Source organism: Ovis canadensis, chromosome 1, assembly GCF_042477335.2.
Source record: "Ovis canadensis isolate MfBH-ARS-UI-01 breed Bighorn chromosome 1, ARS-UI_OviCan_v2, whole genome shotgun sequence".
Classification (NCBI taxonomy): domain Eukaryota; kingdom Metazoa; phylum Chordata; class Mammalia; order Artiodactyla; family Bovidae; genus Ovis; species Ovis canadensis.
The window spans coordinates 221,320,944-221,348,655 of NC_091245.1; the positions used below are offsets into that span (position 1 = coordinate 221,320,944).

Genomic DNA, 27,712 nt, shown 5'->3' on the forward strand with positions numbered 1-27,712 from the left:
GCTACATCATTGGTCAGAACTTAGCATATTGATTGTTTTCCAATAATTCTGCAACTGGGACGTCATAACTAGCTCCCACCATCAGGACATTGAAATAGGGCAGTAATTCTGGGGAGAACTGCCTCACCATCCCCCTCCTCTCATTTATCACAGGCCTCTTGGGTTGGGAGTAAGCACTCTCAATAGATCACAAATGAATCACAACCGTTAGTGCTCTTTACAGAGAAGACTGTGTGGTCGCTCCCATGAAATGTTCTGTCCTACAGGAAGATGAGTTAATTCATCTGGAACAACGTTAGTTCGTCAAGGTTTGTGGTTTATCTAAAGATCAAATTCCCGTAATTTTGTACGCCATCTGATTTAATGTCCACTTAGTTTAGCGGTTAGACAGACATCAGCAGGCACAGCATAGGAATCCAATATCAAAAACTGGAGAAAAGGCCAGTTTGATTCTTAAACCTTTAATTCAGGCATTGGTGGACTGAGATTAAATGACTGCTTTTCTTTCTCCCAGGGAAGTACATATCTAGATAATGCCAAATCTTATTAAGAAGAACCTAAATAATATAAAACATTACATGTAAATATGCCCATCGTAAAATCTGTACTTTCTAAGGGCTTTTAATGGAAGAGGATAAAAGGGGTGGGTTCATTCTAAGATGAAATTACATTCCTTTCGAAGATTTTCATACCATTCTTGGAAGGTTCTCAAGTAAAATTATAACAGTTCACAGGCAAAGGATCAATTGATGAGATTGATAAGGTAAATGATAAGGCAAATGATTACCTCATTTCTTTGTGAGGCTGATAGACCTTCCAAACACTTTCAAGTTGAATGAAAAGTTGATGCTTGATTTTGTCTCTCTTTATCCATGGCTATTTTTCAGTTACAGTTTTGGTCAAGAGTGATAAGAGTCAGCTGATGGAAAGGTATTTAGGGAATACTTACCAGTTTTTAACTAGTTTCAGTTTTGCTGAAAGAAATGCATGTAATAAAAATATTTATTTCAAAAACTGTTACCCTTAGGTGTTCCATGGAAGGGGAAAGGGGCTTTCATACATGTTTAAATATCTTTATTGATGCTCCATTAAACAAGCCAAAATATGTTTCTTTACCGAAGTACTTCTTAGACATCTATTTTGGTTCAGTTCAGTCGCTCAGTTGTGTCCGACTCTCTGTGACCCCATCGACTGCAGCACACCAGGCTTCCGTGTCCATCACCAACTCCTGGAGCTCACTCAAACTCATGTTCATTGCATCCATCCAACCATCTCATCCTCTGTCGTCCCCTTCTCCTTCCACCTTCAATCTTTCCCAGCATCAGGGTCTTTTCAAATGAGTCAGTTATTTGCAACAGGTGGTCAAAGTATTAGAGTTTCAGCTTCAGCATCAGTCCTTCCAATGAATATTCAGAACTGATTTCCTTTAGGATGGACTGGTTGGATCTCCTTGCAGTCCAAGGGACTCTCAGGAGTCTTCTCCAACATGACAGTTCAAAAGCATCAATTCTCTGGTGCTCAGCTTTCTTTATAGTTCAACTCTCACATCCATACATGACTAAGTTGGTGCAAAATTAATTGTGATTTTGCATTGTTGAACTTTGCTATTTGCTATTGGAATGCATTCTTAAATAAATGTGGTTATGCTATATATTCTTTTAATGTGCATTTCTCACTTCGTTTTTTTTTTTTGTTAATGACATTACTTTCTATTTATTTTATATTTATTTTAGACTAGGGAAATGATATTAGACAAAGAGCAGATTTGAGCGACTTTCTTATTCTAGTTCAAAATAGGTCATAAAGCGGCGGAGGCAACTCACAACATCAATCAATAATGCATTTGGCCCTGGAACTGCTAAAGAACGTACAGTGCAGTGGTTGTTCAAGAAGTTTTTCTAAGAGACGAGAGCCTCAAAGAGGAGGAGTGCATTGGTGGGTCATTGGACGTTGATGATGATCAATTGAAAGTAGTTATAGAAGCTGATCCTCTTATAACTACATAAGAAATTGCCAAAGAACTCAAGGTGGCCCATTCTACAGCTGTTCAGCATTTGAAGGAAATTGGAAAGTTGAAAAAGCTCAATAAGTGGGTACCTCATGACAGAAAATTTAAAAAATTGTTGTTTTCAAGTATTGTCTTCTCGTAGTCTATGCAACAACAATAAACCATTTCTCAGTCAGATTGTGACCTGTGACGAAAAGTGGATTTTATATGACAACTGAAAACAACCAGCTTAATGGTTGGTCTAAGAAGAAGTTCCAAAGTACTTCCCAAAGCCAAACTTACATCAAAAAAGGGTGATGGTTACTGTTTTGGTGGTCTGCTGTTGGTCTGATCCACTACAGCTTTCTGAATCCTGGTGAAACTGTTACATCTGAGAAATATGCTCAGCAAATTGATGAGATGCACTGAAAAATTCAATGCCTGCAGCCAGCATTGGTCAACAGAATGGGCCCAAATCTCCATGAAAAGACCCAGCAGTATGTTCCATAAGCAATGCTTCAAAAGTTGAATGAATTAAAAAAAAAAAGTTGAATGAATTAGGCTATAAAGTTTTGCCTCATCTGCCATATTCACTTGACCTCTTGCCAACCAGCTACCACTTCGTCAAGCATCTCGACAAATTTTTGTAGGGAAAATGCTTCCATAACCAGCATGAGACAGAAAAATACTTTCCAAGAGTTCCTTGAATCCTGAAGCACAAATTTTTATGCTACAGGAATAAACAAACTTATTTCTTGATGGCAAAAATGTGTTGATTTTAATAGTTCCTATTTTAGTTAATAAAGATGTGTTTGAGCCTAGTTATTATGATTTAAAATTCAGAGTCCAAAGCCGCAATTATGTTTGCACCAGCCTAATAGACTCTTACAGCACTTACCACTTTGACATTCATTGTGAGGCTCCAAGAGGGAGCCTCTTAGAATTTATTGTTGTTGCATAGAATAAGCCTCTTTGCCTCAGTTGACCACCGAACACATTTTCAGGGAATACCTGGTAACAAGACACGATGAGAAAATGCCGGTGTGAAGCATGTTTTATGCCATCAAACAGCTTTGTAAGTAGATCAGCAGATGACAGAAATATCCCAAATGACTCTAAATATGAAGACTGACTAGTGAATGATTTTCATAATGAATACCGTAAGAACTTCAAGAAAAGGGGCCTGGAGGGCTATGGATGAGCTCAATAAATAGAACTCTGACTTCTCGTTGATCTATTGTTTCATTTCAATATCTGTGAGTGTCAGAGATAAGTAAAATGAAGTAAAATAAATGAACACAGTTATAAGAGCTTCTGCTCATCTCCCTGGTTGTTAACTAGAGTTCAAAATTTGAGTAGAAGGAAGAATCAGACAATGGGCCTGGAAAGATAAACTTGGCATCCACTTATAGAGAAGATTGCATTTTGAATTAGGAGCTTTATTTTCTAGAGAATTAGGAACACTTAAGAGTTTTTATTAGGCACCCCACTCCAGTGCTCTTGCCTGGCAAATCCCATGGATGGAGTAGCCTTGTAGGCTGCAGTCCATGGGGTCAGTAAGAGTCGGCCACGACTGAGCGACTTCACTTTCACGCACTGGAGAAGGAAATGGCAACCCACTCCAGTGTTCTTGCCTGGAGAATCCCAGGGACGGTGGAGCCTGGTGGGCTGCCATCTATGGGGTCACACGGAGTCGGGCACTACTGAAGTGACTTAGCAGCAGCAGCAGCAGAGTTTCTATTAGTATGGTTTTTCTTTTTCTTTCTTTCTTTTTTTTTTTTTTTAGGTAAAGCAAAACATTGTCATAACTCTGTTACTCAAGAAGACTAAGATTTGGTATAAAGATGCCACAGAATTCAAGCCTAAAGATAAGGTCCTCCATCAAGGCAGTGACCAGTGGGAAGGTGAGGGCCCTAGAGAAACAATTTAACTGTCAATGACTGCTCACTGGGGATAAGGAAAAGGGAGACATGGCAGATATTGTCCAGGGTTGGTACCTATATAAATGGCCAACTTGAATAATTGGTACAGAATCAACATGGGTGGGTAGGGGGAACAACAAAGTGCTACTCCTGGGAAATAGCAGTGATGGAAATGTCTATCTCTAGTTTCCCTAAAAGAGAATTACCAGTGTATCAATTGATTCCTGTAGGGAACAGTGGTAAACAGTCCAGTTTACATAGATATTAAATATAACAATGCCTGATATGCTTGGCTGTCCTTGCATCACAGTTCAAAGGTAGTTTAGCCTATTCTGCAAAGATGGTACTCAAGATGTGAATATGAAAGAAGCTTGATTCCATCCTTAAGAATCTAACTATGCCATGATCAGTTGTGTCTGACTCTCTGCCACCCTGTACACGGTAGCCCACCAGGCTCCTCTGTCCATAGGATTTTCCAGGCAAGAGTACTGGAGGGGGTTGCCATTTTCTACTACAGTGGATCTTCCCAACTCAGAGATTAAACCTGTGTCTCCTGAGTCTCTTGCATTACAGGAAGATTCTTTACCTGCTGAGCTATAGAGAAAACAAGAGAGTTCCAGAAAAACATCTACTTCTGCTTTATTAACCATGCCAAAGACTTTGACTGTGTGGATCACAACAAACTGTGGAAAATTCTTCAAGAGATGGGAATACCAGACCACCTTACCAGCCTCCTGAGAAATCTGTATACAGGTCAAGAGGCAACAGTTAGAACTGGACATGCAACAATGGACTCGTTCCAAATTGGGAAAGGAGTACATCAAGGCTGTATATTGTCACACTGCTTATTTAGCTTATAGGCATAGTACATCATGCGAAATGCTGGACTGGGGGAAGCACAAACTGGAATCAAGATTGCTGGGAGAAATATCAATAACCTCAGATATGCAGATGACACCACCCTTATGTTAGAAAGTGAAGAGGAACTAAAGAGACTCTTGATGAAAGTGAAAGAGAGTGAAAAACCTGGCTTAAAACTCAACATTCAAAAAACGAATTCATGGCATCCTGTCCTATCTCTTAATGGCAAATAGATGGGGGAAACAATGGAAACAGTGACAGACTCTATTTTCCTGGGCTCCAAAATCAATGCAGATGGTGACTGCAGCCATGAAATTGAGAGACGCTTGCTCCTTGGAGGAAAAGCTATGACCAACCTAGAAAGCATATTAAAAAGCAAAGACCTTTGCCAACAAAGGTCCATCTAGTCAAGGCTATGGTTTTTCCAGTGGTCATGTATGGATGTGAAAGTTGGACTGTAAAGAAAACTGAGAGCTGAAGAATTGATGCTTTTGAACTGTAGTTTTGGAGAAGACTCTTGAGAGTCCCTTGGATTGCAAGGATATCCAACCAGTCCATCCTAAAGGATATCAGTCCTGAATATTCACTGGAAGGACAGATGCTGAAGCTGAAACTCTAAAACTTTGGCCACATGATGTGAAGAACTGACTCATTTGAAAAGACCCTGATACTGGGAAAGATTGAGGGCAGGAGGAGAAGGGGACAACAGAGGATGAGATGGTTGGATGGCATCACTGATTTGGTGGACACGAGTCTGATGGACAGGGAAGCCTGGTGTACTGCAGTCCATGGGGTCACAAAGCGTCGGATAGGGTTGAATGACTGAACTGAATTATCTTACAATGACCCTTTAAGGAGGATCACTGACTATTTTAATAATGGATACAAAAAGCATTACAGATACAACTGTAAGTAAAGTCGAACTGGCTGTCAACCAGGAGAGAAGCACAGATGTGTGTGTGTGTGTGTGTGTGTGTGTTCAGTCACTCAGTCATGTCCGACTCTGTGTGGCCTCATGGACTGTAGCCCGCCTGGTTCCTATGTCCATGGAGTTTTCCAAGCAAGAGTACTGGAATGGGTTGCCAGTTCCTCCTTTAAGGGATCTTCCCAACCCAGGGGTTGAACCCAAGTCTCTTGGGTCTCCTGAATTGGCAGGTGAATTCTTTACCACTACTACCACCTGGAAAGCCCTGAAAAGCACAGATAATTAGGGAGAAAAGATAAAAAGGTCAAACCTGGTTGGTAGGGATCGGTGGGCACAGAAAAAGAGGTGACTTTGAAGGGATAGATAAGATTTCATCCAAGATAATGAAGGTAAAATAAATTATAGTCTAAGGAACATTAATGATTATAATTACAATTACATTAGTAATACCAGTAATAATAACAGCTATTTCTCATTGATCATATGCTATGTGCGATGCATGACCCTAAGTAATTTATATACATTACCTCATTTCATTTTCAGAAAATAGAATGAGTTTATACTGAATTGTGAGGCAACTGAAACCCACTGAAAAATTTTGAGCAAAGGAATGAGTAATAGCTGATGCTTGGAAAAATTAACAATGTTGAGCATAAACTGATGGGTGGGTGAGTGATGGTCAGAATGGGAAGTCATTGTGATAATTCAGACTAGGAGGTAACAAGCATCCACACTAAGCATCCGAACTACATAGAAATGAAAATCAAGGACCTGATACATTTTGCCAACAAACACCTATTGAATATCTACTGCATGTCTGGCATTATGTTAGTTCATTTCAGTTTGGTCGCTTAGTCGTGTCCTACTCTTTGAGACCCCTTGGACTGCAGCACGCCAGGCCTCCCTGTCCATCATCAGCTCCTGGAGCCTACACAAACTCTTGTCCATCGTGTCGGTGGTGCCATCCAACCATCTCATCCTCTGTTGTCCCCTACTCTTCCTGCCTTCAATCTTTCCCACCATCACGGTCTTTTCCTATGAGCTGGTTCTTTGCATCAGGTGGCCAGACTATTGGAGTTTCAGCTTCAGCATCAGTCTTTCCAGTGAATATTCAGGACTGATTTCCTTTAGGATGGATTGGTTGGATCTCCTTGCAGTCCAAGGGACTCTCAAGAGTCTTCTCCAACACCACAATTCTTTGGCGTTCAGCTTTCTTTATAGTCCAACTCTCACATCCATACATGACTACTGGAAAAATCATAGCTTTGACTAGATGGACCTTTATTGGCAAAGTAATGTCTCTGCTTTTTATTATGCTGTCTAGGTTGGTCATAACTTTTCTTCCAAGGAGCAAGCGTCTCTTAATTTCATGGCTGCAGTCACCATCTACAGTGATTCTGGAGCTCCCCAAAATAAAGCCTGTCACTATTTCCATTGTTTTCCCATCTATTTGCCATGAAGTGATGGGACTGTATGCCCTGATCTTAGTTTTCTGAATGTTGAGTTTTAAGTCAGCTTTTTCACTCTTCTCTTTCACGTTCATCAAGAGGCTCTTTAGTTCTTCTTCGCTTTCTGCCATAAGGGTGGTGTCATCTGTATATCTGAGGTTATTGATATTTCTCCTGGCAATCTTGATGATACTATGTTAGAGGCAGAGGCATTATGTTAGGCTCTGGACAACAGAGACAAACAAGAGAAACACAATTCCTGCCCTCCTGGCACTTCAAGTTCCCCAATAGGACACTGTAGAGAATACATTCCCCGGCCTCAGTAACAAATATTGACTGAAAAGTAGTCTTGGTGTGTGTATGTGTGTGTGCGTGTGCATACCTGGCCTTCTACCCCAGTTTTTAAAGCTCTTGGATCTCAACCATATTTCACCTCTGTCTCTGAATTCTCTCTCTTACTGATTGGCAGAGACCACAGTGGGTGGGACAGAGCAAACCCAGCTGCAAGCCAGACAGAGACGGACATCTTTGGGGGTAGCACAGCTTGAGAGAAAAAAAACATTTTTCTTAAAATTCTTCTCTCCATAGGTCAGGGTAAGGATTAGGGCAACTGACATTGGAATGGAAGAAAGAGGATAGAAAAATACTTATAGTTTTCTGTTCCTTAAAGTACAAGCCAGACCATCTTCCTCGTTGCGTGTGGACGTAAATCTAGTCTAACCCATCATACAAACACAAAAACTGTGAAACTCAGTGTTCTGACCTGTTCCCATGAACTCAGAGCAGCTCACACTCAGATTACCCAATTTATTTTCCCAACACTCTTAGTAGGCTGATATTATGAAACTGTCATAGAAACCAACTCAAAGGTTAAGTGACTTACCCAAAGACACACAGTGAGGAGAAGAAACGGGAGCAGAGAAAGGTCTTCCAACTCACTTTTTCCACAATATTATGGGTCTAAAAGCACTCTGAATGGTGTTTCTAGAGCCTCAGGAAAGAAGCTGACCCTGGATTTATTACATAATGTGCTAAATGCTATCTTGAAAGACTGACTTAATTTAAATTGATAAAATAATAAAATATGAATGCCTAATGGTTGAGGTTAATTCCAAAAGCCTTAATTTAGTGCCTTAATTCTTTGGTCTAAAGTTAGGAAGAATGAGGGATTTGGCTTTTTGAGACTAATTATAATCAAGATAGTAATTTTTGTTCAGTGATCTAAAAATGCTTATTATCTGAACAACCAGATAGATGTGTTATGTTTTACTATGAATATTTATTTCTCAGTGTTATAAATATATTTACTCATCATATTTTTCTTGAATGTGTCTTTTAATGTATATGCATCATTGCATTAAACAGCTCAACTTTGGGGGAATAAGAAAGAGAAAAATAATGATATTGTGTCTCTTTTTCCTCTATCAAAATTTTACTCCAACATATTTTATGAAAGTTTTTATTTTATCAGTGTTTTCATTTAAACTTGGTATAAATTTTTTGTTGTTGTTGTGCTTTTGCCACAAAATAACCACTCAGCATAATAGCTTAGGACTGAAATACATCAAAACAGCGCAACAAAAAATATTTAAAAATGGCAACCTTAATTGGAGTTTCAGAAATAAATCTCTGAGTGTAATAATTTATTCCCTAGAGCTGTTGTCTCAGCAAAGTATTTCATCTTAGTTTCTGAAGAGCTGCTAGTCATTACTAAATATATTTAAAGTTGAAGCCAAAGAAAAGATCACATTTATTCTGGTCCAACTATATTTATGAGATACTCAATGGTTAAGAGCATCATCTGCATTTTTAAAAGATCAAATAGGCGATTATGTTTGTGTAGTTAATTAATGAAAAGGGAAGTAGGTAATGATTTACTCTGAAAACTTTTCTATCACAGTATCTGGGATCTCATGCTGGAAGGACAATAACAGGGTGCTAATTCTGAACGCACACAGGGCCGTCCGACAAAGACATGGAGATTTGTAGGAAATCAACCCTCCAGCAGTCCTGGCAAGCCAGACTGACCCTAGCAAATGAAAATAATCAAAAGTAATTAGAAGCGTGCTGGACTACTCCTCAGAGAGCCGGGCGGGAGAGTAAACATGCCTGAATCCTTGAGCCACTGCAAAGGCCCATGTCTGAGCTGTTAGGTGCCCTGACCTTGTCCACATAAAGATGTGATTTATGAAGTGCAGGGCACAGCAGCAGGGCTTCTGTCTTCTCCTGGAGAACCAAATTACTGAGGTGGAGATTAACATGCTTTCAGTCGGGCCCATTTCCAGACCAAGGGAAATTTTTTATTTACATTTTTTTTACCTTTAATTTCCTCTTTTCTTTCTTTCCTTTTGTAAAAAACAGTTCCCCTACCCATATAGATTAAAAAGAAAAAAATCAGACAAAGTTCATCAAAAGGAACAAGAAATCTCTCTCCCGAGCAGTGGTGATAATGTATGTTGGAGATCTGACATGCAGACATTCAGAGCTCTTTTTGTTTGTAAACTCTTATTGTGCACCACTCTTTTGCTGGGTCGACCTACCCAGCATCACAGAATTCACTTTCAGGTTTAGGGAGTCAAGCTTGTGGACTACTCTGATTAAAATGTATAAATTAAAATTAAACAAAATATTCTCTTTGATTCCACAGCTTTCCGATCTAGTTTGTCTTGTCTAAACATGATGTTTCATTACAAGGTTTACCTATTAAATGAAAAGATTTGACAGAAAAAATTGTCGGTGGTCAAGAATTTGGGGCAAAGATAAAGGAGAGGCAAATTGGAGCTTCTGTATTGGGAGAAATATTTATATGTAAATTAGTGGGAAGTCTCTTGGGTCCTAAAGACACACTTGTATTTTTTTTCTTATCTTTGTCTCAGTTAAGTTAGGTAAGATTTTACAAAATCCTATTCTGACATGGAAAAGGAAGCATTGATTTTCTTTTTAAACACACATCAATATCCATACATGAAGCTAATTTAATTAGCAAGCAGTTATTGTTCAGCCAAATGTCAATTTCTCAGATTATTTCATGCTTCTTGATGTGAACTGTATGCAGCAGGATTTAACAGGATCTCCGTGAATGAAACTGCACTTGAGCAATGTAAAAATGCACTTGTATGTTCTTGAAAAGCTTAAAAAAGGGAAAAAAAAAGAAAGAAAGAAAAAGAAAAAAAACAGTGTTAAAACAAAAATGTCAGGCTTGGAGTTCAGTGTATATTTAGCCTCCTCAAGAAAGCCAAAACTGCAGAATTAAGGGAACTCTACTTAGGCTGAGGTTATAAAGTGCCTTCCTCTATAAACTAAAAACATAATGTCAGGGTGAATGGGAACATACTTTATTAACTTTATGGTATTGAAAACTGCCAGCAAGTTGTCTTGTTTTTAAATATTGTCCTCTGCAGAGTGTTACAGGGCTGTTTGTCCACAGGAAGCCTATTAAAAGTGGACAGTGCAGTCATTTCATCTGGCTTTGGCTGGACTGCTTTTCTTTCCTTTAATGATGTGCTGGAATGTACCATGCCCATAGGGTCTCCATTAGCAGAACTTTTACTTCTGGGACAACCATGAAGTTTGAGGCTTAAAAGAGGCATCAGCTTACAGTCTTGTGGGAATCACTTGAATACTGGAGCACTAACTTCTTACTGCTTTAACTAATATATTGACTTATTTTAAATAAACAGTTACACAATGAAGGCAGAGCCAGTGGCCTTATTGGAAATCTTTGAGTCTTGTCAAGATTCTGCAGTCCATGCAGATAGGGGGAGGAAGGAAGGGGCCTGAGGAGGGTTAATGCCCTTTTCAGACCAAGAAGAAAACACACTAACCTCTCCCACCCCAACCCTTCCATCAGCCAAAGGTAGATCTTTGCAGCTCCCAGAAATCTATCACGTCACACTCCAACCTCATATCTTCCAGTGCCTTTTTCCTGGTAAACAACAATTAACAGAACAGGGCAGAAAAATCAATTGGTCTTTTTGGGAAAATGTTCTGAAAATATGATTCTTTTTTTAAAAGCACTGCCGACAAGTCACTCTATATGTGACAAATCACTCCCTGCTTTTAAGCTGTACATTTGTTGTGTGTTCTATTCTGTCCCCTTAATATTTAGATCATCTGTGCTGATACATGTTTGCAAATTAAAGCTGGTTTGAGATTATAGTAAAACCATTATTTTTAATAGCCCATTTCAAGGGCAACGCTAAACACTGCAGAACCCGCATGTTACTGATTACTGCTGAGCAGACAGCAGCTTTTGCAGATTAATTTGTAACTGGGAACTACTGTAAACAGATTTCACCAGAAATCCCAAGGAATAAAGGAAATTGGTGGTGGTATTTGTCTCCTTATATTTATTTATTGTTTTAGAAACCTCCTGATGGAGAGCGAGTTAACGCGGAAGAAAAGCAAGCCCCCCTGCAAAAACCTTTTCCTCCCGGCCCTCCGGCTCCTCTCTCTCCATGTCACTTCTGATCAGGAGAGGCAGGTCGGGGTCTTCTCCTAAAGGGTTATTTGAAATAGCCAGAGGCTCCTTTCATGAGAATTAAGGCTCTTCTACCTACTCTCACATTTCAGGACCCCATTTTTAAACTTCAAGTTGTGTCGTCAGGAAAAAGCGAGGTGATTGCCTTTCCGTGAAGGTATAATCAAAGAGGGGAGGGGTGTGTGGGGGAAGGAGAGAGAGAAGTAAAACTGAGATTTGATGTTTGCCCAGGCCTTTCAGTCTTTCTCACAAGTTATTCAGTGGAGAAGAAGACTGATGATGATATTAATAAAATAATGATGATGAGGCTAAATAATCGCCTCTCTAGATCAATCTTTCAAGGACTCAGAGAAAGTGTTAACTCTTTTGGCTTTGTCTGGGGAAGCGAATTTGATGCACAGAAATAGCCTTAGCTCAAGCTGGTGTCTGCCGGTCTGGACCGCAGAGTGCACCGGTACGGGACTGAGGCTCCGGAAGGCATGGGATCGCGCGCAAGGCGGAGGGCAGAGCCCAGCTGCCCGCGCCCGGCGGTCGGCAGCCGGTTCACCTGGGTGGCTGGAGGCCGCAGATACCGCAACTTAATCCGGGTCACAACGCCATCTACCGGCTTGACGACGCATCTGCAAGTACCCAGACCTTGAAAGTCGCCCCGCCTTCCCCCACCCGAACCCAATATAAGGGGAAAAACTTGGAGGCCCTTTCCACGAAATCCTAATTTAGCCAGGAGCTGCCACTGATTCCATACGAACTTTTGTTTATCCGCCATCATTTCCTCCTTTTCAGAGCAGCTTTGTAAAGGGCAAGGGGGCGGGGGGCCAGAGGCTAGGGCGGGGTACTGGGGAGTTGAGCTCTCTCAGACCCCCTGATCAGGCCGCACTGTCTGAAGCAATCGGTTCCCCCAGATTACTTGTATTTAATACACAATGCATCATAAAACAAATCCCTCATCCTGACAGGAAGAAAATAGAACAGCTCATAGCTCGAGCCGGTCCAATTTATGGCTAAATTAAAAAAAAAAAAAAGGCTCCTACAATGGGCAAGTTGAGGAAGGGCAGGAAATCAATGGCAGCAAACCGGGAGCTCTTAAAGGTTCTCAAGCGCCGAACTCTATGGGAATATCTGACCGGGTTTTAGGTTATTTACAAAGGATTTTTCCTGTCCTACCTACCACTGCTGTGCGATTTTCCCTCAAACAATGGCCATTATCTGAAATAACAGTTCAATGTCACAGATAACAGGCCACCGAAACGAATTAGTCACCACCTCTTGTCATTTTCTCCCCCTCCCCACATCCCTCCCTTTTGTTACTATTTTTGTTTTTAAATCAGCATTTTGGGGAAATATAGATCGACTAGATTTACACGTCTATTTGCACTTAGAGAAAACAAAAAGGGACTTGTACCGTCTCTGCGTGAGCAGATGAAGTGGAACATAAATGCGCTTTCCATCCTCTCTCTTCACCCCGCCCCCTCAAGTGTCCCTTTACTTGCTTACTTTGCTTAACTTTCCATTGTTGAGCTAAGTTGGATTTTGCCCATTTGTTTTTATGAATGGAGTTTGTGATTTAAAAAAGCGTTTATTTTCATTTAACCGGTGGATTTCACTAAAATTTCTAAGCTTGGCTAAAGTAAATCCATAGACACTTTTTTTTTTGCCATGCATTCCCTATAGTCTTTCTTCCAGTGTTGTTTCTGGAATGTGTTGATAAATACAGAACATATATATTAGAAAATCATTAATCACCGGGTATTACTTGTCCCCTCAAAAAACATTCATGAGGTTAAAAGTTAAAAAATAATCTGAGTTATCAAAATTGCTTAATTCTACTTTGGGACGTTTATGATGTTTTAGTTAATGTATTAAAGAATATGATAAAAACTCACGAAACAATTGTCACCCTCTCTCGGCCCATAATAGGCTATCTGGGGAGATTATATGCAAATAATGTTTCGGATTTTTAAAGTCCTTATAAGAAAAATATGATTTAAAAAGTAGCATGCTCTTCTGCTGACCTGTGATGATGGAGAGAATAGAGTACGAATTTCAATGATAATAATAAATACCTAGCAAAAAACTGTAACCGCCTTTTCCAACTTTTTAGGCTACTGTTTCCTAAGAATTTCTAAACTAATGATATTTAGCATGAGCCACAGTCTCTTTACTCTAAACCTCTTCACCCCCTCCAGCGCCCCACCCCCATTCTCGGAGCACACACCCTCACACCCCGAAAACACTTTTCCACCCCATCACTCCCATCCCCCAATACACACACACACACACACACACGCACACGCACACACACTTGTGCTTTCAGGACACCTAAACAGAGGATATTTCCCTGGGGAAAGAAATCCTGCCTGGCGAGATCTCCCCATTGGTTGTTTACCCGGAGAAATCTACATGTTTAAGGGGGATGGTGCATCCGTAATCAGTCTGACCCTATAGGACTGAGTCTTAGCGACCTTTTTGTGACCTCTCCCGCCAGAGGAGGCTGCTGTCACTTTAAAAATTTACTGAAAGAGGAGCCCGTCTGGCTTCCGATCACTCTGGGGCGGCGGGAGATAGCTCCCTTTCTCCCTCGCCCCGGGTTCTTTCTGGATGGCCGAGCAGATCCTCTTTAAAGAGACAGTTCATGAAATAGAAACCCGGCGGCTGAGCTAGGAGTTGCGAAAGGGGACGATCCCGTGAGGGTCTACGACCAGGAAAGGCGCAGCGGAGGATCAGAAAGGGGGCTAGAGCTCCCCTCGCCTCCCCAGGCCCCCCACCTTTTCAAACTCTCCTCCTCCTGCCTGTATCTCCCCCCCCACCCCTCTTTTGGACCGGGAGAAAGAAGTGGAAGAAGTTTTAGTGGGTTTCAGATAACTTTCATTACACATCGGGCTGATAAGAGCAAGCGAAAGTGAGAAAAGAGGGAGGTGATGTGAACCAGAAGGAATAGCTCGGAGCTCATTTAGGAAGGGGGAAAAAAGCCAAAACACACCAAACCCGGGTCACCCAGACAAGCGGAGACTTCATTTCTGGTCTTAAAAATACACTGTTGGCGGACAATAAATCTGAAACGCGTGGTCCTGGCGAGCAGATACTAGAGACGGACAAAGTTATCAAAGACCATTCGGAAATCGAGACTCGAGGCTTTTTTTTTTTTTTTTTTTTTAAACATCTCGAAATGTGGCTCGGGATCGTATGAAAGGATTTTCGTGCAGGAAAGCTGGGGGCTGCTGATTATTTTGTTTGTTTTAATTCTTCTGTGATTGCCTTTTATTGCTGAGTTGAGGCCATAGAAATCTTAAGGTAAGAGAACTAAAAAAAAAAAAAAAAGTCTTGGCGATATGCATAGTTTGTTACTTGGGACAGTTTCCTGCCTTGGCACCCCTTCTCCGGGGCGCCCCCCGCCCCCAGCCTTCTTTTCCTACTTGCCCGCTGCCTCGCGGAGCCCTGTGCTTATCTACGTTGCCGGGACTGCCGATTTCCTTGTTCCTCCTGTGCAACGGTGCGGTCTGGACGCGTCTCCGGGGTGGGTCGTCCGGCCTTCGGTGGGTCTCTCTGCCGGCTGTCGGCCCTCCTTTCCTCGCGCTCTTCTCCTCTTTCCCCTCCCTTCGTGTGTCTGTCCGTCGGTATCAGGGACGCAGAAGGTGGGGTTGCCAAAATCTGAATTCCTGGCACCGGCCACGCGACTTTGGAGCCGCTTTCGGCCGAGTTCCACCTTGCCAAGTAACAGCTTTGCTGTCCAACATCGTGTGCTGCTTCGCGAGAAAGTCACATTCGGACCCTTTGGCTAGGTTATGGGGATTTTTTTTTTTTTTTCTTTTGCTGTTGGTTTTTTGAAAGGGCCTTTCTCTAAAGTCCACCTAAAGGGAATTCTTTTTTTTTTTTTTTTTTAAGCTATCTTTGGAACTTGACAGCTTTTAAAAACACAGGAGTGTGTTAGATGAAATGACGGAAGATGTGTTGTTACTTTATTTTATTCAAGATTTCCGAGACGATTAAGACATTTGGGAGACAAATGCAGTTCTGTTAGCAAATCAAAAGCGAATAATTCACCCGGGGTCGGGGGCGGGGTGGGTTGAGGGGGGAAGGTTTCTGGAGAAAGTTAAGCTTTTGTCTTGGGGCAAGAATACAGGGAGTAAGAAAGTTAATATGTTGGTGAAATATTTGAATAATCATATTACATATATGTAAAAAGACATTCTTTGGAAATGAACCTGTTTTTAAATTAATTTCACTGTTGACAGTGGCAATGGCAATAATGTTAACACGGAGTAAAATTACACCTAGTATTTTTATGTGCAGTGTATGCAATACTTAACTCTCTGCCCTCGCAAAAAGGGGAATGCTGGAAAGCTAGGGGCATAGATGATTTTTGACTTTGAAATTAACAAGTTTTCCACGTCTTTCTGCAAATATGAAATGGAACTGGTGTTGCGTTTCACTGACTTCACCCAATTTCCTTCATTAAATATTTCTCTAGTGTGTCAGTAGAACTGCTTTTTTTCCCCCCCTCATGCTAGTGGAGAAAATAAACAACAAAGATCAACCAGAAATCAAAAAAACCAAAAAATAAAAACAACAATCTCAACCTTTTACTATTTTAAAGTGTGTATTGCTGTTGTTATTTGTAATACTTCCAGACATCTGAGGAGAGGGTGAATCTCAAATTGCCATTTAAGCTGCTCAGCATTGAGAGTTGATGAAAACAGCTTAAAGTTTATAATTTTATCAGTGAGAAATTGTTCAAATCTGTCCTCACTAAAGAGGCTATTTAATATAAACTTTTTGTTATTAGTGTGAAAGGTGTCCTTGAAAAAGACTTGATGTGTGTGGGTGTATATGTGTGTGTGTAGCAATTATTACTCCTATCTATGTTTCAATTTTTCTTTTTAAAATTGTGGGACTACTTATTGCCCTTTAATTGCCTCATGGCCAAAGGCATATTCATAATGCCTCTTGACTAGAGCCCTCAGAACACTGGGCTTCTTGAAGTTTGTGGTGAGTTAACCATTTGAATCTGTAACTGAGTGATTACTTGAATTCTGTGCAAAATTGCTTTTGGTCTATACACTCCAGAGTTTAGTTTTAACTTTTACAGGTATAGATACAACAGAGTTCTGAGGGGGAGGGGGTTATTTAATTCATCAATTAATGTTCTGGACTATGTTGTTTAGTCTTTGATAGGAAACATCCTCAAGTTTGGGTTAACTGATTGACATTAACATTACCAGACTTTCTAGTTATTCACCATCAGGTCAACAACTCTGCAGCTTTTAATATTGGTGTTTAACAACATTGCTGCTAGTGAATCTGAATAGCCTCCTTTAAGTAGACACAACTTTAAAAATGGGCATTACCCATTTCAGTTTTAGTTTAATAGGTATCCTGAGTAGTGATTAATATTTAACATAGGTCAAATGTAAAATCTCATGAAAAATAACAATACATAACCATATATAATGATGGCAATTTATTACAAAATTTTTATATATTTTTTACTTGATCACAAGCTAGTTCTGATATTTAACTTACAAAACATTAAACTGAAATATGCATTGGCATAGGGTACCTAAAACTTTAGGTTGACATGTTTTGCACGAGTGTTTACCAGATATTTATTTTCATTTGTTTTTCTTTGGTCAGTAGCATCAATGAGACGACTCTTACCCTCTTCTTCAGATAAGGGTGTGATTTGTTTCATGGTAATGCGATACAAACTAAAAAGGAATTTGACAATATTTAGATTAAAATTTTTACATTGCATTAATTTAAAGTGCACAAATGTGAAAGTATATACTTACAAGGGAAGACTATCTTAACATAAAATATTGACTTCTACAGTTTAGAAATATTATGTTAATATATGGTGTTCAGTATTTTTTTTGTAAAAATGACATTGGACAAAATAGCACTGTTTTATGCAAAATAAGGAATCTGACATTTTTGAAACCAATTGATCAGTTTTTGTAGTAATTTACAATTGCTTTGTTCCTTTAAAAGCAGTACCGCTGCCACTTCTAAGATAACTTACTATTATTCCTTCTGTATTAATATGCATGATGGCTGACTTCTTTTCTCATAAGGATTCGAAGTAGGAAACATACATTTGAATAAAATATTTTCAAGCAATTAATTATTCTAATGAATGAACTGATACAGAAATCGATTGTTTTCATCTTCTTCTTTCTAGATCTTAGATGAGTTTTGCAATGTGAAGTTCTGCATAGATGCTAGTCAACCAGATGTAGGAAGCTGGCTCAAGTACATCAGGTTCGCTGGCTGTTATGATCAGCACAACCTCGTTGCATGCCAGATAAATGATCAGGTATGTTGTAAAGATTTTCTTGTCTTTCTTGGAGAGCACTAAAGTATCAGTGAAGCCTGAAGAATAAAAATAACAGTGAGTTGCAGTAGACCCTTGTGGCCTGTTTTTTGATATGGTGAAAGGTAATGCCCAAATATAAGATGCAGAATAAAGTAATTTTCAGTATTACTTTCTTTCAGTACTTCTTTTTTGGGTAGTTTATTCACTTTGTGCTAGTAAAACTTCAGAAATGCTCTAGTCTTCTGTGTATGACTGAATGATTTAAAAACTGAATACTACTTATTAATAGGTATTCTTTATCAGTTTTTCTTTGCCTTCATAATAAGGAGTCATTCATAGAAAGTACTGAACTAATCAAGAACACTGAATTTTTGCAGAAATTGCAAGTGATACAGTTGAAATATATAGATTTTATTTTAAATAGTAGGTAGATATAGATGTATGATCTATGTGTGTGCTTATCTGATTATGCATTTGGTTTGCTTAATTATAAACAAGAAACACTTCGATTAATCAAATACATTTTCTGTTGTTGTTGATGTGAATAGTTTAAAAGTATCACTGCTGGAAATTGCTTTATGGAAGCTCATGCAGTGAGGTTAACTTTAATAACAATAACTATGAAACAAGATCATGAAAATATTATGAAACATATTTTGCACTCAATAAAGTGAAGTTATGAATCTTGTAACTTAGTATGATAATACCTAAAACAACAAGAAGTTCAACCTGTTAATTTGTGTTTTATAAACATCATTGGGTTAGAATATAACTATACTATCATCATTTATTTCTTTTAAACCAATGGTTACCTAAATCAAATATGTTTCAAAGATCATATTAAATTGGTTGCTTGGCAAATCTACTATAAAAATCACCACCAAGAAAAAGAAAAGTTTAAATTAGATGTTTCCAATTGAAAGCTGGTAAGTAATGCTAGCGTCATATGCTCTATGACTCTATTTCAGTCATTGTTATGAGATTATTCTTTGGCATTTTACCAGCTACCAGATAATTTTTACTGACTAACCTGTATAAGAGGTAGTAAATTATAAAATTCACTTTAAAGTGGGAATCATTTAAAAATCTTCAACATATATCAAAAGTGATAAACCAATCAATTGGTTTTTCCCTTTGCCGTAAGAAAACAAGAGGCATTATTGGAACAAAGTAGATCATTATTAAATTAGCTATTGCTTATGAACAGAAAATATCCCAAGTCTATCATATGAGTTACTGTCACCATCAACAACAGACATTTTTTGAGCACTGACTGTTTTGTCGATGTGGGAAATACATAGGTATTATAAATGGGTGAGTTGTGCATGTGATGTTTCTTTAAAAAGTAACTTGAATACCTCAAAAGGCAGTTTTAAGATGAAATAATGTAATGATATCATAATAGTTATTTGGTATTCATATTTACTGACAACAAGAGCTATTTCCTTAAACAGATAGAACTATTGCAGGACTTGTGAAAAGATGGTTGAAGAATGAGACTTGTGGACAATGTATTTTTTTCATTTAATATTTATGTCTAAATTATTTTTATAAATATGCTTTTGTCCTTGGGAATTGTGATTACATTAAAAAGGGAAACTATTTTGTTATTCATAAGTATGAATTACTTTGCTTATTAGAATAGGCATTTATAATTTTCATATGGTTACTTTTGAGGTTCACATTGTAAAATGCATTGCTTTCAAAAGAAAAATATGCTGGTCTCATATCTTAATGAATAACATGTTTATGTTTTTAACTGAAGAATCAGGGAAACTAGCTAATCAGGAAAATCATAAAAGACCAATATTAGACATATACTATTATTTCTGTAAGTTCTCATTTTAAACTTATGTATTATGCTGTCAGAAATCTAAGATGGTAACAGAGTGCATATCAAATAACATAGTTGTGAAATTTACATTATATGGTCAAGTAAGTTCACCCATAAACAAGAGAGGAAAGTCAGAAGTAAAAGTCAGATTTGTGTGATAGGCATATATGCATACAATCATAGTTAACCCAGTTTACAAAAGAGAGCAGACACCAAAATAGTGTATGCATATATTATAAACATACTCATCTTTAAGTATATATGCATTTCTAAAAGTCATTTAAGACTGGCAATTCCAGTCAGCTTTGAAATGTGAATGTTGGACTATATACAATGATAAAAGAGCTGACTAAAGAGATTCTCTAGGTCTATTTTTTCACTCTTTTCCGTGAGGAATAGGAGCTGCCAAATGGTGAATAAGCATAACTCATCACTTAATGAACGCTCCCATTGTGTGAGATATTTAATATCCAGATATAAAGAGACACCCTAGATCAGGAATAATTATGAAACATGAACAACATCAACTCACCTGCCCAACACAAAAGCAAATGATGCACTCGACCAGAAACTGTAAAAAGTGTTTCTCTTTGCTCTGATTCTTAGACAGAGCTCAAGTTTATAAAATGAATTTTAAATAAGTCCTGGACTATAAAAAAGAAGAATTTTGGAGGAATCTTTCAACTGCAAGCTAGACCTGTGGTAATTAGGTTACCTAGCAAAGAAAGATGACCTAAATGACGTATCTTTACGTTTGCAAAGATATGCATTTTTAAAAATTCTAATATTAGATCAGTTTTATAGTGATGTGAAGGAGTTTTGTAAAACGTAAAGAATGTGTCTGCTGAAGATGATAATGCAGTTTGATAATAGTGGGACAGTCAGAACATGCATCCTGGATAAAACTCATATTTGATTTGTTTGGGGGTGATGAAGTACTTAGAAACAGCCTGGATTTTGTTTTTCAGGTGAAGTTGATAAAGGATGTAATCAGTTTTGTATCATAAAAACAAAGGCTATTCGGTGAACATTTTCCTAATACCTCTCTACAAGCATTTTATTTGAGAGGATTTTCCTGAGTTTAAATCTTCCAATAGATTTCTGCAAGTAGTTTTATTGCAGATTTTTTTTTTCCAGGCCAAAGTGAGCTTTGTGGCAGCTTTCTTTCTCGACAGTGCTCCCTAGAAGACTCAAGTTTTTTTGTTTTTAGATATCTTTTTCGTTACATGTTTTCAGAATTGTTGCAGTGACTATTTTTGGAGATAGAAATTCTGAAAACACTGGTGCCCTTGCTAAACCATAATTTCTAAGTAGCTGCAGCTTCTGACTAATATCCTTATTCCCCCTGAAAATATTATATTAACTATAGTAATTTACCTTTGTGAATGAAGGCTGCACCAAAGACACTAGTAAATTAAGTCATACTCCAGTCATAAAAGAGTAGATCCACTAAAAATACCCAAGGTTCTTTATCCTTGAAATCCTAATTATTTTTTCCCTTATTCCATAGTTTCTTTACAGTGTTACATAGCTACACCGCTCTGGCACAGCTTTTAGCTGGAAATATTTACTGAGAGAGACAATGCTTCAGTATAGTATTTTTGTATTTTAACGGTCTGAATTGTTCCTGGTTGTGGGTACAGACCCTGGCACTGGGAAGTAGATCAGGGCAGGAGCAGAGGCAGAAAGTTGGACGATGAAAGTTCTTTCCAGAAGAGGTCCTCAAGAGGACCAGATGTGCAGAGGAAGCATGAAAACGGTTTATTAATTATTTAGAAGTTTCATTACATATGGAAGCACTCATATGTCTCATGTCAGGTATACCAAACACCTAGATGATTTACTGAGTGTTTTGTTTTTTTTTAAATCTGGATACTCTGATGTCCTTTTCTTTGACGTCTTGTCGATTCTTACTTTTACACCCATTTTGATGGAATGGATAGAGCATGTTGCGTTAGATCTGGTCTCACCCTACTCCCACCTTTTCCTCCATTCTTGGAGAAGTTTCCTCAGCCCTCCGTGTTGCCATACCCATCACCTAGCTTAAAGGCAAGAGGATCCACAACCCGCGCCCACCCCCCAACACCTCCCCATTAGGCCAGTTCTTATCTCGGACATGTTCACAAGCTTAGTGTACTTATGAAATAGCTCTCTGGACACAAGTTTTCCTCTAATACTTCTTCATGGTGAGATCATTTTGGTTGTAATCAGACAGATCGCTAAGGCCCTATTCTTGAAAGTGAACTTTTTCGACTTACACAGGACCTACCTTTCCTCTCGTGATTCCAAGAGCGATCTGGGCATGTACTTTGGGGTAATGTTTTATAGCTACGTATGTATTCTGCACCACAGAAAGGAACACACTTTTATTCAAGCTCCTGGCCTGCCCTAACATGGTCTACAAGTGGGATAAAGTTCTCAGGAACCCAAGACATTATTAATCTTGTCATTTACACAAGGTGATAAGTCCTTTCATTTTTAAACAGGCCCTTGACAGTTGGTATTTAGTAAGTACACTAAGAGAAGTCTGCTGTTCACTCCAAAGAAAGCGAAATGCGTCGATAAGAGATTATCTAATGCCCAGTGTATATTCTGAAGAAAGAAGACCTAGAAGAAGGAGTGCCCCTCAGAGAATGCATAGTCAGAATTCACTTAAGGGATGCTGCCAGCTCCCTTGTGGTTGAGGAACAGCAGCAAGATTCTACACTGTTTTCAGCTGGAATAGGCATTGTTCTCGTTTGTGCTTTACCTTATAAAGTTTTAACTGCTTCCAGGACCATCATGGCGAGTGGCACACTCGCCCTCCCTCTCCTTGGGTCCAAGTCAATGGTGCTATCAGTCTGCTGGGACACTACAACAGTATTATTATTGCAGGCTTATTATAGGCTCAATTATCAAGTTATTTTCTTTGGCTTTTAGGAAAAAAAACCCATGCCTGCATCATTCAATTAATGCAGTTTGTGCAAAAAAGCAGGGAAGATCAACCACATAAAAGCAAAATATAGTATCTTAGCCTCTTTCTACTTTTTAAACATGTTTGTGTCAACTGTCAGGTAATTTGTTAATTTGCTCTTCCTTTGCTAGGATTTCTGTCCGCTTTTTCTATGACCTCTTTTGATGTTAAAATTATTATTGGCTTTGGCCATTTTCTTTGCTTTGTTTTTAAGTCAAGTTCCACTTTTATACCAAAGTTATGTTCTGCTGTTTTAAGATGAATGCCAGCTGGCAATACCCAGAGACTGGCTTTGTGAACGGTGCCTAAGTGGACTTTGAGGGGATGTCGTCTGGCTGATAAGTTACTTCCTTCACCCAAAGACGAAACTGTCTCAGACATAGTTTGTCATTTGCTATTCACATGATAAAACAAATAACATCCCCTCCCCCCCAAAAAACTTCCATCATGTAATTGTGCCCAGCACACAGGCCTGTCATAGCACTACAGAAGGTAGGAATTTTTATGAAGATTGATAAAGCACGTAAGTTCACGAAAAAGATGATCTGTGCATTTTAAGTAGTTCATGTTTACATGTACCCAACATTTTTCATACAGGAGGATCTCAAAGCATCACACCCATACCAGAGTCTAGCTATTTCTGGAATAGCACCAAAAAGATAGGTGTCAGAATGCATCACAAGCCATCAAAGAGGAAAACGTGTTGGTCAAGAACACAAGAAATGTCTCCAGCCTAGTTAAAAACCCAAAGAAGATCTTTAGTTTCCTCTCTTTTTGAGCAGTCTGAAACTGTTGAGGATGATCAGTTTTATAGAGTCAGACAAAATGGCCCCATTAAAGATAGGTGGCTAAGGAATATTTCTTGTGAGGTCTATAGCGTGATCTTTAGAGGTTATTTAACAAGATGCTTGCAAAGCTTCCAGGCTGGTTACAAAACAAGCTCCAGGTCTAATAATATAGTGGATCTTTATCACTTGCCCTGTTCTTGCAAACTAGAATCAACAGGCAATTCTCTCTGTTTTATTTCATTCAATAAATTATACTTGGCTTTCTTTTCATGTTATTATGGAAGAAATAAAAATGTATATGTGTGGGGGGGCTTCTTCTCCATTAATATTTTTGTTCTGAGAGTAGCTAGTATGTATATATATAATTTTTTTTCTGGTTTTAAACCAGATACAGCAAGATTTACACCTGATGTTTCTCTGTTAATATTTTCTAGTCTTTAGACTGTTACCTTGAAGACAAATTCAGAATACTGTGTCTTTGGAGAAACTAAGGGTGGTTTGCTTTAGCAAAGCTTGGCCATGACAGTGTTTCCGTTCTGTTGGACAAATTTCTTTACATTCTATTATTAATCTCTGTCTGCTGAATACACTTTTTGTTATCTCTTTTTAATCAGGATTAAAAAGGGTCCTTCTTTTAGAGGTGAAAAACCTTGACACCACGCCTGTCCTCCAGAATTGGGGTTTCCCACATTGCTATGGATAGATCAGGGGTCCAGAGCACCTTTCCTAAAGCGAGCACTTGGGCACACGTTGTCTCTCTGGGCTTGGTGTTACCTCTGCAGCACCAAGACTGACAGATGTGTTTATATCAAATATTGACTTTGTTCAGATGTGCAAACTGTCACTTACCTCCCCTCCCACCCAGCCTCTAAATGTTAAAGTTCCATTCACCTTTTCCTAGTCTCAGACTGGTATGAAACTGTAGGAAATAAAGCATTCAGGCTGAATTGTGGGAGTTGGGAGAGAAGGAGTCAACTATCTACTTCAAAGTGAAAAGACAGAAAAGACAGCAATAGTCTGAAACAGTTGTCTCAGTACAGATTTTGCAGGGAGTACATTTCTCTATTATTTCAATTATTACAACTTCCTGAATAGGTTGAAGGTCACTCATAATTCACACTTCTGCCATTTTCAGACATGCCAAATGTAGTCTATTAAGCATAAATAAAACTTCCAGTGCTTGACCAGGAAAAATAAACGGGAATTCATAACAATGAGTCCTTGTTCATCTTTTTAAAAGTAAATGATGTGTTTTCTTTCTTTCTTGTTTTCCCTCCTGTGCACTGAATTTTTCTTGTCTCAGTAGTGCAAGCATAATACTTTAAATCGATCCAAGCATAGCAAACCAGACAGCAGGTCTGGTCTGACAGATTCTAGATTTCTCTATTTTATAAGATTATAAACAAGAATCCACATTATTACCATTTATAAATACAAATGGTAGCCATCATCAGTTTGAGGGAGGAATTGGTTGAACACAGGCTCTGACAGTATAAAAGAGAAATAATCTGAAAGTCTTTTATAGCCTATTACCTTTCCTATCAGAATGCTTATAGTGTCCATATTTTCTTTGGTGACTGTCCTTTTAGGCTTAAATTACAAAAGAAAATGAATATTTAATAAAGTGTGATTAATTTCAGTTCTGACTGTACATAAAAAATTGTTATATACAACATATATTACATGTAATATGTAATTTATAAAATATATAACTTTTATGATATATAATTAGAAAAATCATATGCCATTAAATATTAATTTATATTAATACAAGAAATTGCTGATTTTAAAAAGTTTCCTCAAACATATACTTCATCACATTTGTAAATCACATATAAAATATATAACATATCCAAGCACATATATTCTTATATATATAACATTGTATGAAAATATAACTTTTGGCTGTCTAAATTTGCTAAATCAAGTCCACATCGCCACTGCCTTTTACCTTTAGCTTAGCCTTAACTGAACAGATATACTTTTGACATTTGGAACCATTACAAGGTTTGATTAAAACAAATTAGAAATAATAGTTATTTTTAGAGTAATTCCTATATACATGTATAATGTTATATTTATGCCTTAAATTGTGAATTTCACCGGTAGTAAAAGTGAACAAATTGGGAGATTTCAAGTTTTATCTTCAAATATATGAATGATTTAGAATTTTTAAAAAACATATAAAGAAATTCCACTAGTGTGTTTTTTTAGCAAGTTTTAAAAATATAAGAATACATAAAGGTCTGTTAAAACATTTACCATAATATTTATTCTTATAAAGTATTCAGAGATCAGATATAATATCCATACTTAGAAGGATAAGCATAAAAAGCTCTCTGGAAACATTAAAAAGAGTCCAGCAAGATATTGGGAAAATTATATTTTTTCTGTGATAAAATGAAAAGACCATCTTAACTTTCAAAAGTTTCTATGGGTTAGGTCATGTTCATAACATGTTGTATTTATGCAATTTGGTGTATTAACCACCAAAAAGAAAAGTCTAAAGGCGTTAACATAGTTTTAAAATGTTTATCATGACTTTTTAAAAAATGGAATTCTCATATAATCCTCTTTCTTTAGACTGTAAGGCCCTATTCTTCTATTTTTCACCTTATAATGGGAGGAGTTGTTTCCCTTCTTAAAGAGCATTCTGAGAGAGACCCAGCAAAATAATAAATCAACAACCCTTTTATATCCATTCCAACTTTTTCTAAGTGTTTGAGACTTTTGAGCCCCTCTTTAAATACTTGAGTTGAATTCATCACAGAATCTCAGATCCAAGACGTTTTTATTTTGGTTCCAGATAGCTTTTTCCATAAAACCCCCTGATGGAAGAGACCTGTTAACTCTTTTATGGAATTTAACAGAAGAATTGATTCCCTTCCATTTTTCTCAAACACAAAGCACAGAGAGGCTATGTTAGTAATATCTCTGCTCCTGGTCCCTGACTCAGATGACCTATAGTTCATAGGGCTGCAATATAGTCAAAGTTTTGAGAATATACTGATTTTAAAGATGTTTTCATTATATTTTTATAAGCATGGTCGAACATACTTAATAGACAAACCTGCGGGAGAAACTGCATAAAGCACTTAGGTTTTTAATTATATTTTTTATTTGCCTAAAGACCTATTTTATAACATAAAAACATAGATGTAATATTTTATTTTCTGAAAGGCTTGATTCCACCAGCATTACATTCCATTTTCCCCCCACATAATTGTTTTGAGGCAAGAAATTGTCATTATGTTTTCATTTAAACTACTCCTCTCACTTCCCAAATGCCTGTTGGTATATTATTATTGCTAGGACGTAAACCAACTTTATATGTGGACATCTCTGAATTCAAGTATTCAAATTATACTTTGGGGCCACTGTAATTATAAGAGGAAAGACATAATTTTACTTAAGTCTCTTTGAGATCTAAAGACATGAGATATGATGAAATGGCAAGTGGTAGCAACACCTTGAAAACAAGTGCTGGATTTCTAAGGGTGGTAGATGGGATTTCAAGCACATTCTTATATGATATGAGGAAGCATGCCCAGAATCTGCCCTCATTAGGGCAGGCTCTTGCCAGATCTTTTCAAACCTCAGTTTCATGAGCACCATAAAAATTCACTTAAAATCGAAAAGAACACCCTGAAGTTAAAACCCACGCTGCCTAGCCTTGCCTTTCGTGGCCTGGAATGTCACCTTTTACCTCCAGTAAATAAAGCCAAAATCAACACTCTTCCGTGTCTTTTATTTTTTATGCACTCAATATTCTTCGCATGACAATCTGGACACTTAAAGGGAAATTACAGTAGTGATCTATGTCCCGGCAAAGAGAATTGTCTTTCTAATATATAGTTACAACATATCCATCACTTTCTTTTGTTTCTTGGACTGTTCACATTGGATTGAATAAATCTAAAATGGAATTAAAAGAGACATGATAAATAGTGGACGCCAAAGAAATAATGATATCATAATACTTTCTTCCAGTGATCTGGCGTGTGTGTCTCTCTGCAGCATTCCCCAGCACAGACAATTGTACCATTTTACGGTCTTGCGGGATATTGTCTCTTTAACCTCACTGTTTCCGAGAAGCCACCGAAAAGTTCTAATATGTCACAATTCAAATGTCAACATGTTGTTGGAAAGGAAGCTAATAAGTTAAACCTTTGAGAGATGCCAAAAGAAGAGGTGATTCAAA

At 38.0% G+C, this 27,712-nt stretch overlaps 1 protein-coding gene across 23 annotated transcripts in view; it reads left to right on the forward strand.

Annotated features, from left to right (window-relative positions):
• MECOM (MDS1 and EVI1 complex locus) overlaps positions 1–27,712 on the forward strand; it is a 635,653-nt gene that overhangs the window by 554,856 nt on the left and 53,085 nt on the right. For 13 of the 23 annotated variants that reach the window (XM_069560594.1, XM_069560673.1, XM_069560616.1 and 10 more), the window contains exon 3: positions 17,802–17,936. In XM_069560594.1, the coding sequence (XP_069416695.1) occupies positions 17,802–17,936 (135 nt within the window). Of the gene's footprint in view, positions 1–14,058; positions 14,915–15,025; positions 15,157–17,801; positions 17,937–27,712 lie in introns of those variants that run through there. The other 10 variants (XM_069560632.1, XM_069560779.1, XM_069560643.1 and 7 more) reach the window with 5 other exon arrangements.